At 45.8% G+C, this 12,755-nt stretch overlaps 1 protein-coding gene across 1 annotated transcript in view; it reads left to right on the plus strand.

Annotated features, from left to right (window-relative positions):
- Window positions 1-9,080: 9,080 nt before the first annotated feature.
- The window catches only part of LOC146208818 (uncharacterized), a 33,974-nt gene continuing 30,299 nt past the window's right edge, over window positions 9,081-12,755 (plus strand). Inside the window, exons 1-2 of the mRNA XM_084587325.1 lie at window positions 9,081-9,186; window positions 12,368-12,606. Coding sequence (XP_084443451.1) covers window positions 9,081-9,186; window positions 12,368-12,606 — 345 coding nt within the window. The remainder of the gene's footprint in view (window positions 9,187-12,367; window positions 12,607-12,755) is intronic.

Below are 12,755 nucleotides of genomic sequence, written 5' to 3' on the forward strand. Positions count from 1 at the left end.
AATTAAAAGAATTCGAAATTGATTTAACAAAAGGCGTAGTTGCTACCTTGCACCTTGATCGATACCTCAGTCTTGCCATTAGGAAAGGGAGGAGAGAAAGAGAGAGAAAGGGGTACTATTAGGAAAAGCGCCAGAAGTATTTATCCCACCTAGGGACTATTAGCGTGCAGTCGTGAGAAAAAGTGGTAGACAACAGGCAGCCGATTGCGGAAATGGGGAAAACTACATCGAAGTGCTACCTGGTGATAGCGAGAGCGACAGCGACACATGTATGTCAATAAAATGGGGCACCGCCAGGATTGTCTTCGTCCCAGATAGCTGTTGCTAGATGGTGTTGCAGTGCACTTTTCCAGAGCTCCGTCAACAGCTGCGTATTGAATACCAGTGTTTCTCATGACTGTACACTAATATCGCATAGAACACTGGAGCTTTTTGAGTTTCATCTCTATCGATAGGCTGCCGCCGCAGCCGGGTTCTAACTCGCCTACTCCAGCTTTGTAGCCGAGCGTAGAATAGCCACCGCGGCGGTTTACGAGAGGAAAAATTCTGGAATCCTGTTTATGGGATGCACGGAGTGTAACGAGAGTAAAGCTGTCCCTCGCCACGTGTGACATTCACTGGGAGCATTCGAAATATGCAAGACCAAAAATGGGATTTCTTTGGGAGAACATTCGGAGTGAAACAACAGTAAAGTCCGCCTAGTCTGATAAGGTAAGTTACTTCTAAGAGTCAATGCACAACTGTTTTACTTCTGTCGAACACAAAGCTTAATTGCACCCGAAAATGACACACAATTAAGCGAAGTGCTATGCCACCACTTACATATGGTACATCTGCAGAAGGTGGCGTATTAATGCTTCCGAATCGCTTATATTTAATACATTAATGACCATTGTGAGGGGTTCTACATAAGTACTTCTAAGATTCAATGCACAACTGTTTTACTTCTGTCGAACACAAAGCTTAATTGCACCCGAAAATGGCACACAATTAAGCGAAGTGCGATGCCACCGCTTACATATGGTACATCTGTAGAAGGTGGCGTATTAATGCTTCCGAATCGCTTATATTTAATACATTAATTACCATTGTGAGGGGTACTACATAAGAAGTACTTCTAAGATTCAATGCACAACTGTTTTACTTCTGTCGAACACAAAGCTTAATTGCACCCGAAAATGACACACAATTAAGCGAAGTGCGATGCCACCGCTTACATATGGTACATCTGTAGAAGGTGGCGTATTAATGCTTCCGAATCGCTTATATTTAATACATTAATGACCATTGTGAGGGGTACTACATAAGAAGTTGGCCATATAGGCATCGGTAACACAGAAAGTACGGGATAAGAAAGAATGCTGTAGAAAGAAAACATTCACTATCGAATCACATGTCTAATTCGGTGGCGGAACGTACCTGGACAGATGATGGCAAGATGATATTGTGGAAGGCCTCTTCACTAGCTGGCAGTCCGGGACAAGACTGGTGAAAGGAATGGGGTGGTGCGGGTATGAAGTCTTCGTACTTTCTTCTGATGGTCGGCGCTAATAGAGATGCGTGGTGGTGGTGCGCAAATGTAGGGTACCTGTGGTAGCTCAGAACAAAAGAATTTAGGGAAAAAAGCTGGCAATGCAGCGGCGATGGGAAGGGGCAGGTCGGTTGGATTGTCATTTTAACGATTACATACTAATTTCAAAAATATACTCGAAAGGAATGAATTTAGTTTCTCGGTTCTAAACTCATTGAAGTGGGATAAGTACGCTTGTTTCCGAAACCATCGCCATCTACAACAGCGTTTTCTCACTTATGCAAAGATGCATAATAGCCTTAGATTTTACGCAAGCGTCGCAGTGCTTTCTCTGTTCGGATGAATTGCGACGTCATGATTGTCAGTCGCACCCCCTCACTGAAAGGTGTCCTTTGAAGGCCACATGTCTCTTTTTCCGCGATTTGTCGTGATCTCCCGCTTTTTGTTAGTTACATTACCTGGTGAAACCGTCCGTGGGACAATTGCTGTGCTCTATATTTTTTCTCATACTGGGCAAGAAGCAACTAAACTGAACATACAGACGCTGTGCATGTGTATAACACATATCAAAAGCGCTATATCCATCCAGACTTCGAGAATATCTTAAAAAACAATATTCAACTGATATCGCAACCATACAGCAAGTGATGGAAACGCGCAAACTACTTGCGGTACATGCGGATTTCCACATTTAGATTGTCATGTCATAGAGTCGCTTTCTCATGTTTCTATGTGAGCCGATTGTGTGAGGACATTTCAGTGGGAAACAGTTTTGCGGGGAAGAGAGTTCACGCGGTTTCTTCCGTTGTCGCAGCTGCGCCACCTCCAACGCCGCCTACGACTCAGAAGGCGTCGACGAACAGCTCGGAAGAGACGTCGACGGGACCTACGTCCGAAGGTGGCTCCTCCCAGCAAGAAGGCACGGAGCCAGGTGAGAGGGCTGCAGATGCGGAAGCAATGGGGAACGGGTCAGTTTAGTGGTCGCAACGCAGAATATTCTTCCCTACTCGCAGTAACTTTAGTAAGAATGCTTTCTTTCTCTTTCATCTACCAACAGCATAACGAATAAAAAGGTACCGACACCAAAGCATCAGAGCTATAGACCTGTTTCTATTTTCATCATCCCCTGATCGCAAAGGAGGTGCGCCGCTGCCGCAACCCGCCCGTCCTTTTTGAAGCGTTGTGAGTTTCTGCCTTAATGTCGCTGGACCATGCAGCAGAAACCAGCTGTGCTTATGAAGTGCGCGGCTCTCGCACTCTTTTAGTGGGGAAAAGCTCGCAACTCTCTGTTGCAACTAGCCAAAATATACGCCCATTTTAAACATCAGGCCGTAGGCTGTGTGCCAAACCTGCGTGATTTAAGGAGCGCAAAAAAAAAAACACAGACACATCCTTGCCCTTTGCTTTCTTGAGCCCAAACTAGCAAAAAAGTTCATTTTGAAATGCCTAGCTGAAAACGTAGGAAATGAGGCCAACAATACGTACTGTTTCTGGCTGAGGGCTACAGTATTTGGATGTTCTACTACAGCTTCAGGTGTGAGTGCGATGGAAGAATGGTTTATAGTCCTTGCCACAAAGTTCGCCGATATAGGTTATGACCGTGTGGTTTCACGCAATTCTTGATTTTTACGGTAGAAAAGGCCGGTGGCCATTTAAAAAAAAATAAGTCTGAATAAAATCCCTTGCCTTGCATATATATTGCAGTGCGTTGCAGAATCACATATGCGCCGTAGATTGTTTCCCCAGCTAAACCGCTCAATCCCTGCAGCTCAAATTTCTCACAGAGACGGCATTTGGTTGGTAGTATTTTTTGTACTAAATCTGTTTGGGTTACTTTCCTGATTCGACCAGAAGTCAGATGTTACTGTCGTATGCGGCGGCGGACAGACCAGACGAGCCGCAGGCCAAGCGATGGCACTGGTGTGGTCATCTTATGCTGTCTGCAGCCACTCCGTAGCTGAGGTTTGGGTGGAAGGTTGTTGCAAATAGCACAAGATGGCGCCACAGGTGGCACTGTTGGGGGCAGCTGCTCGTCTTGATTCTCCGCCGCCGCATATGATAGGAACATCCTACTTCTGATCGACTCAGGCAAGTACTCCAAACAAATTTAGTACAAAAAATACTTCCGACCAAATTCAATTTCTCTGAGAAATTTCAGCTGCAAGGATTGAGTGGTTTAGCTGGGGAAGCAATCTAAGGCGCACATGTAATTGTGCAACCCGCTAAAGATAGCGAATAAACAATGGTTATGGACCCGTTTAGTTACTATTATTCAAGAAACATACAAGGGAGCCAACAGCCGCTAACACCAAGGAAAACATGTTTTTGTGTAGCGATCAGTCTGAAATAATTATTTAACCATGTAGGTAAACGATTGGAAAGTAGAATAACAATCAAGCTCATGCAACGGGTAGACACGGATGGACACGGATGACGCATTGCAGACATTTAGGCTATTCGAGTGATTTTGAGCGGAATGTTGTGTTTTCTTAGAGGAGGGGCCGGGAAACATGCGACACCCCAACGCTGTCTGCTGTTAGGTCGGTAGGAGGGCATATCTGCCCTGCTGGCATTCACGGGAAGAAATCTGCAGTCTTTGCTCGCAGGCGACCCATTGATGTGCGTCTGCAAAATAACAATCAGGGCCCCGCTACTAAATGGTCGCCGTGGCTACTGCAGTGGTTACAGAGGCTGCAATGGGCACCTTTGCTACAGGCAGGAGCAATGTTTTTCCGCTGTATCACAGTATTTAGCACGGCCTGTTTTCTGACATTGTTTACTTGCCTGATGAGTCGTACTGAACTTGCTTCTCGCATATTTTCTTCTTTCCTGAAGCTCCGCAGGGAAGGTCGTTCCGGAGGCGCCGAAGTACTGGTGAGGAAACATCGGTTGGTCGGGTGTTCCGCTGGCGCCATCGCGCGCGGGTGGCCCACTTTAACACTACTCGAAGACGAAACGAGAGGCTCGCTCGAATAACTCTTGGACCTACTGCGGTGCTTAGCACGGCGGAGCCTTTCTCCTGGTTCAGATTCTGGGCATGTTCTGCTGCCGAACAGAGAAGATGGTTGCCGTACTCTGGTTGGCGATACGAATGCATCGGATGACCTAATGGACCCGTTAATTGCTCATTCTGGACACGCTTGAATGGCCATCGATAAAGGACCGCATGAATGAAAATTTGCTGAAAGTCACCGCAATCTGTACACCGCCATCGACTAAGTCGTTCAACGTGGCTGCTCCCTTTGAATGTAAAAGTGAAACATGTAGGCTATTACTGCGCTGAAGACGCTGTCAATACGAAATGTGTGAGTGCAGAAACGTAAGTAGGTTTGTGCGCCGCGAAAGCATGCAGAATAAAAAAAAAACGCAGAATTTTCTTCCGTAGCCAAATAGGACATGCGCCAGGGTACTAAGAGACTTGCTTAGGTGAAGTATTACGCACAACATTAAACTTAAACGTACAGTGTCTATTATTAACGTGAAAGCGTTACTGCGCTATATTCACAGATTTCTGTCCGCAGACCGTGTCCGCAGACCGCGTCCGCAAAATCGTGTCCACAGCAGTTACGGCTAATTGAGAAGTAGTAGACGTTAATGAGTGTTGTCAATCGTAAAGGCTGACGTAATGTTGCTGCAGAAAAAAATAACTTGGACAATAAGTTAATTAGGTAATTAGAATAACTGGTTGACAGTAAAGAAAAGGCGCAGTGCCACACTTGTTTTGTGGGCACCTGAACCACGCCGTAAGGGAAGGGAGGAAGGTGGGAGTGAAAACGAAAAGAGAAACGGGTGCCGTAGTGGATATGACGTCAAGGATGTGACGTCATGCAACCGAAAGTAGAGCAAAAGAAAGGGCACAGGAAGGGATTGGCGCGGAATTTGAAAGTACCAAAGACTAAAAGGGGTAAACAAGAAGTGAATTAATGTGAGGTAGAGGATGTGACGTCACGCAACTGAAAGTAGAGCCGAAAAAGAGCATATGAAGGGATTGGCGCTCAGTTTGAAAGTACCAAATAGTAAAATGGGCCAACAAGAAGTGAATTAAGCTACCAGAAGCAACCAGAAGCAACTAACAGCAGCATCCGTGCTTTCGCATTACTCCAATAGAGATGCTGCAGTGCTCTTCAATTTTTCCCAATACTACTAGTTCATATTTAGGGCTAACTCGTAACGATGTTTCGAAAACAGGCTATTCGAGTCTTCGAGTCCTACCAATGCGCAGACTTTATAAGGGTGACCTCTGGATATACGTAAAAGCCTTTTAGGGAGTGTGCGTGAAGGCCTCGCTGCCGCCTTGCAGTTCCTCCCTCTCCCTCGCGTGCTCCTGCATTCGCACCGGTGGCGCAATACGTGAGGAACGCCGTGATTTCGGTAAAGACATCTGCTTTCCGGAGATCGGGCAGCGTGGTCGCGTCGCAGACTGGTTTCCAATGAAGTAGCAAGAACATTTGCTGCAAATTATTGGCAAATTATTGGCAAGAGAGTTCCAGAAACCCATCTACTTCTGCTTTATTGATTATGCGAAAGCGTTTGACTGCGTAGATCACAGCAGATTGTGGCAAGCTCTCCAAGAGATGGGAGTTCCAATTCACCTCATCTGTCTCCTCAGGAACCTGTATGAAGGGCAAGAGGCCACAGTCAGAACTGGGCATGGTCTTACTGATTGGTTTCCGATTGAGAAAGGAGTGAGGCAAGGCTGCATACTGTCGCCCTGCCTATTTAACCTATATGCAGAGTGCATCATGAGGAAGGCCGGTCTGGACGAGTCTTCAGCTGGAGTGAAGATTGCTGGAAAACGTATCAACAACCTTAGATATGCGGATGATACCACTTTAATTGCAGAAAGTGAAGCGGAACTCAAGAGACTTCTGATGCGCGTACAAGAAGAGAGTGAGAAGTTTGGGCTTAAACTGAACATTAAAAAGACAAAGATCATGGCGTCTTGCCCTATCAAGTCCTGGAGCATCAAGGGACAAGAAGTGGAAGCAGTGACAGATTTTCTCTTCTTGGGCTCCAAGATTACCTCGGAAGGAGACTGCAGCCATGAAATTAGGAGACGCCTGCTTCTGGGAAAGAGAGCAATGGTTAGCCTTGACCGCCTAGTAAAGAGCAGAGACATTAGTCTGCCAACCAAGATCCGTATAACTCGTGCTATGGTCTTTCCAGTTGTGATGTATGGATGCGAGAGTTGGACTGTGAAAAAGGCTGACCGCCGAAGAATTGACGCGTTTGAATTGTGGTGCTGGCGAAGACTCTTGAGAGTTCCTTGGACTGCCAGAAGATCAAATCAGTCAATATTGTCGACCATAAACCCTGACTGCTCATTGGAGGGTCAAATTCTAAAGTTAAAGCTCAGCTACTTTGGTCATCTGATGAGAAGAGAGGAGTCGCTGGAGAAAGATTTGATGTTGGGAAAGGTTGAGGGTTGCCGGAGAAGGGGTAGGCAGCGAACGCGATGGTTAGATGGCATCCTCGAGGCACTGCAGATGAAGTTATGTGATGTTAGGAAGATAGTGAGAGACCGGAAAGCGTGGCGTGACATGGTCAATAGGGTCACGAAGAGTCGGACACGACTGAACGACTGAACTGAACTGAACTGATTGGCATAATTGTCGCTTTCAAGTCAAATTAGGAGCACAAAAACAAGGCCCACATCAGAGCCACGAGAGGAACCGAGTACCACAAAGATCCCTACTCTCTTCTTCCAGCTTCCTAGGTAGAGACTGCCGTTTCTTCACAAATGAACAAAATATTATTTGTTTTACTCAGTATTGCAAACATGGGTCACGAGATACAAAGCAAACTGCCAGACGCAGCTTTAAACAATATCTGCTGTGCACACTTCTCACATGGCAACTTGTTGAGCACTGTTCTATTATAGACGATATTTTTCCGCTAAAGGCAATTTATTACAACCGAAAAATTCCACATACGATTACGATAAGACAAAGTAGCCGAGAAGTTACACTGATTTTTAAAATAGCCGAAATTATCAGGACTCAGTGAGATTGGCAGTAGTGAAGAGCAATCAGACGTTCCACAGTAAATAAGGGGCTAAAGAAAGTTTCACAACAAATGAAAAGGGGAATGGAGCTGGAATGAGTCAGGTAACAAATTTTTTGAAGGACTGTGCAGAGGTCGTGATAAACATGCGACCCATTCTGTATTCGCAATTCCCGACGTCATCGAGGATATCGGAGTCGTGAACTAACGTTAGCGTCATCTTAACCAGCGAGAAGGCGACGTCAGGGCCCTAAAATTACACTACGGCCAACTCATTATCTGGTAATCGCTTAATGAATCCCGATAACCTCATACTTCAATGAGCCAAAGGATTAGGCATGCTTGCGTAAAGGCCACACAAATATTTATCATTCCTACATAGCAACGGAGCATGCTGCAACCACCAGCCGTCGACCAGCGCCCACCAACTGATATCAAAGAATCCTCGCGAAGAGCCATCCGCGAAATAGCCTGGCGCACGAATTGACTTTACACTGATTTATTCTTTATTCTTTATTCTTATGTTTTATTCTTTGCATAACCGTAAGTGACCTTTGAACCCTTCTCAATATTTTTCCTCTCTAACCAGCCGACATACAAAGCACTTGCAGATGCACTTACTAACACCATATTTTGCGAAAACTGGTTGTTTTAAATATTAGTTCTTTCCGCGGCACTCCCCATTGACCTGAGCATAGAAAATTTCCTTGCAATAGAAGAAAAGCAAGCTTCCTTGCACAAAGACTGACTGCACGGTTCGTTCCAAATGCATCTCACTTAAGGCTATGTCAGCACTATATTCAGTGTGTCACAGGCCAGTAGGCGTTCAGAATGATGACCAGGCTGACCGACAACAGGAAACAGCTCGTCAGCAGCAGGGGAAGAGAGGGAGGCAACAGGGCCAATAGCCTGGCGCACGAATGTAGGTTGCTAACTCCCATCCAACTGGGGTAATCTTGATGCCGGCCGTAAGAAAGCTTCGCACCCCCCGGAGCTGCACCTGAGGGCGTCTTATTTTGATGTTGTGTACAATTCAGATCGATAGGGGTTGAACTGTGACTCATGTGAACCCCACGCAAATAGTAAATGAAGACACAGTGTTCTACGGTCAATACGTAAACAGCACACAAAGCATATAAATGAAGTTTTCGGCGAATATAACTTAGATAATGTGTGCGCTTCTGGATGAGTATTACAAACGCATACGTCGCTATTTTCAGACTGTTTAGAATACTCTTTTTACCAACTAAACGCGCCCTAACAAAATAAAAGCGCGGTTTAAACATTAGAACACCAGTATTTCATAAAATGTAGAATTTTTATGCTTTTTTATTGAAATAGTTTGTTGAGGGGATAAAGAGCTGGGCACAAAGAATAATATTTTGTTGACCGGCCAAATAAGGCTTTAAACGCTCAACGGGCTTCGTCCTTAAGGCCCGATATCAGACGCACGGAGTGTGCAAAGAATGACCGTTCTAATAAATCAAATTCCTCTTCTTTCGTTTTACCGTCTCAAGCAAGAGAACTGGTGTGCGTCGTGACCGAGATGACGACGCAACAGGACCAGTACCCGAACGCCTACTGCACGCACCTCATCTACTCGGATGTCGTCTATGACCCCAAGCACAGGAAGTTCCTGGCCACAAAGAACGGTAGTATAAAGGGGCCATTGGGCGCAGAGCTGCGATCTCTACTTTTGGAGCATGCTAACAGTTTCATAAAATTAAGTAAATACAGGTACACACGCTGATTTTTCGGAGGAGAGCACAAACGAGATCGTGTCACATGCGTTACCTAAGCTCGGTCGGCTGTGTATAGCTGGCCGACTGTGGTAGACAATTGGGACGGCCGCCAACCACAAACCTCTACATGTGAACAAACGAGGCGCAGTTTTACTGCTCATTTACCCTATTCCATTATCTTCGTTTTAAACAATATTCGCAGTCGTCTGCGTCCACTACTTCCGTATTTTGGGCAACACTGACTAGGGCGCCGCGTGGGGATTAACCGTGGCGCGTGCTTTTTCCTGCAAATGCAATGAGTAACAAAGCTGGCAAGCTTTCTTACAGACGTTCCCATTCTTTACTTGCTGTCTTTTTTGTACTGTCTCCGCATTGGGATTTGTATTTACTAGAGTGTACTCTGAAAAGCGCCTTAATAGGATGCTAAGATGCGTAATTTCATATGAAAATTTATTAAGGAGAGTGCCGTCACAAAGAAATTCTCAAGAAGACGAATCTCAAAATTCGTTTTTAGAAGTGAATGTATTGACGAAAGCAGAAAAGAATCGCATTTGCTATCAAAAGAATGTTCTTGGCGCAAAACTAACGCTTCCGCTGACCGCAGTGGCTTGGTGTACTCCTGTCATCGAGAAAATAGAACTGTGATATTACCTTCGGCCGTTCGCGCAGGGCTTCTCATTTTGCTTGACGCCATGACACAGCGTATCTCCTGAGCCATCGTAAAGAAGCAGTGAAGGAAGCTCCTTTCTCAAGATTCCCCAGGTGTTCAAGGTCGATTTAAGCTCAGCCCCACATCATAATGCTCCAAAAAAGTCACCCACAGCACAGTTTGTGCATGGGGCGTGGTCGTGCTGGAATATGTAGCAGTAATCGTGTAATAGCATATCCAGGACGCAGAGAAACACATTTCCGGAGCTGAGCACAGTGAACGAGCGCTTGGTCTGCTCGAGTAGGCCAACTGCATTCTTACTGATTGCGTTCCAGACATTGACCTAGCAATGGGCACTGCTGAGCACGCTATGGGTGCACTCCGGCCGATACTTAGGCATAAAAAAGGGCGAAAATACTCCAATACACATGTTCCCGAAATTAAGCGACGTAGAGGGAGCTCTTTCGACTGCTGTAAAATGGCTGAAAAAAAAAACACAACAAATTTTTTATTCACCTCACTCTGTCCTTTGTGGCACGAGACAATCCAAACAAGGGATGAGATAAAGTTGAATTTCATTCTTAAGACTTCTAATTTTAACAAACCATGACTGTTTTTTAGCGTTAGCAAGTCAGTAGAATGTCACCCCCGTTTTTTACTAGCTATAAGAATGACAGGTCCTAATTACTATTGAACAGACGCCACATAAGCTTGTCCCGGCGTGTGCAAAGCATGGTCTTTCTGTGACAACAAGCCCTCGCTATTTTACTGCAGACCACTGCTCGAAACCTCGAGCGACGTTTAGACACTGTTCAGTGTGATTTCTTGGGAGGTGCAGCTTCTGAACGGCAATGCATCTTCCGCCGCCTGCAAACTCCACCTAATGATGTTTCAAAGGCAACTGGGGCTACCTTCGCCGAGAATCTCAGTGAAATTCCCAAAAGGGATCTATAACCAGAGCAGCTACAATTATTTCATCTTTTTGAAGCGCTCTGCGCCTTGTCCATTTACTGCTGTGTTTTAAAAAACAAAAATCTGTCTCCCTATTCTCTGTATATGCTCCAATACTAAGGCTCACAGCTGTTCTCATTGTTCCAGTGCGGCGACAGATTTTATGCTGCAGGATGCCTTCTATGCAGAGTCGTACAATGCGCCTTGCCTCTTTGATGATAGCCCTAGGCGTTCATGCTCAGTACCGAAGCTAATGTGACCACCCTTTTCTATATGTGCTGTGCTTATCCTGTGTCCAAAAGTGAATCTAAATTTAACGTCCCTATTTCATTATTTAGAACTGTGTAGACGGCGAGCTTGTGATGCAAGCTGATACTCTAATATGATTTCACCTGGCTATCACTATCGTTGACAGCAAGTTTCCTTCTCACTGGGAGGCTCTTATGACAGCAAACGGGATCTATTTGCTGCTGTCGTTAATAAACCTTAATTACTGACAACAATGTTTGAGATTCACCTTCCTATCCGTGACGGTACTCTCGTAATGAAATTCTCATATCAAGGTTCCATATCGCGGTATCCAAATGTAAGGGTTCTCCGAAAAGGCTCCGAAAAAAAGTCAAACTTAATGTAGAGATAATGCCACAGCAGAGCTTTCCGTCTCTGTTATTGCACCAGCGTTTTTAAAAAAGGCGCGCGTCACCATAGCAGCTGCAGCACCGGCTTGGTCCACGTTGCCCAACCGAAGCGGTGGCCTTGTCGTACAGCATCTGTCTCGCATTCAGGAGGTACAAGGTTCGATCCATGGTGCCGCCGGTTGCCCATCAATCATTCTGCGTGCACAGGATTTCCCCAGTCCTGGTGTTCGGCTCAAATGAAATGAAATACTTGTGAAAGGATCATGGACCAAAAACGTTGTCCGGTAGCAACATCCGCCAGCAGCAAACGCAGGCGACAGGCAGTAGTATTTAACACGAAGATTTAAATATAACATGACAACAAATAGCAAAAAGGCGTGTCGTTCTAAGCACTGCAGCGGTTTGATGAACTACGGCTTGTGGTTGCTTTGTCAGAATGATATGTTCCCTTTCACTCGTGGTGTGCGCTTTGCTTCGTCGTAAGCGTGAGCAGCGATGCAGAACGACACACAAGAAACGCAGTAAAAACGTACTATCGCAACATCATGGTCGTCACTTGGGGCGCTATGCGTATAAACTAGGGACTCGATATAATAGCCGTAGTGCTGCTCCGCAGCCGCTCTGCTGCTCTTAGTGAGGCTCCATTTACCTTTCCGGCTGGTACTATGTAACCCAAAGGGACAGTACCACCCTCAGGGTAACGACGTAGACTGCAAAGAATATTTCGCAGGGTAGGCCATCGCTTTTCAGTTGGCCTATGCGGGCTAAGTATAATACATTGCATAGCCATATGTTCACGAAGATACGTTCAAAGCTCCGCAAAATTATGAATGTCCACAACGCTTTCTCGTAGACAAGAGCTTCGAACTGTTCCGGCGCAACCAGGGCTCCGCCAACATGAGCCATCTAGTTGCCCTAAACCCGCACCAGACGCTGAACGTGTACCTCAACGGCCTCACGGACATCGAGGTGCAGTGGTACTTTGTACAGATGATCGAGTCGCTCGTTAATGACTACCACTTCGACGGAGTCGCCTTCATCGGCATTGAGCTCTCCCTGGATAACGTGCAGCAGTTCTCCAGGGTCATCGACGTGAGTCCTCCTCATTACGCGCAGCCCTTGTCCATACATCGCAATGTGTGCAACACGAGGGACGATACCTCTTTTACGCGAAGCCTGTGCAGCTCGTTTGGCCGAAAACAGTCGTCTTCACTTTAACACAAATTGAGGAAACACGGTGT

Source organism: Amblyomma maculatum, chromosome 1, assembly GCF_055883805.1.
Source record: "Amblyomma maculatum isolate TAMU_Amacu chromosome 1, ASM5588380v1, whole genome shotgun sequence".
Classification (NCBI taxonomy): Eukaryota; Metazoa; Arthropoda; class Arachnida; order Ixodida; family Ixodidae; genus Amblyomma; species Amblyomma maculatum.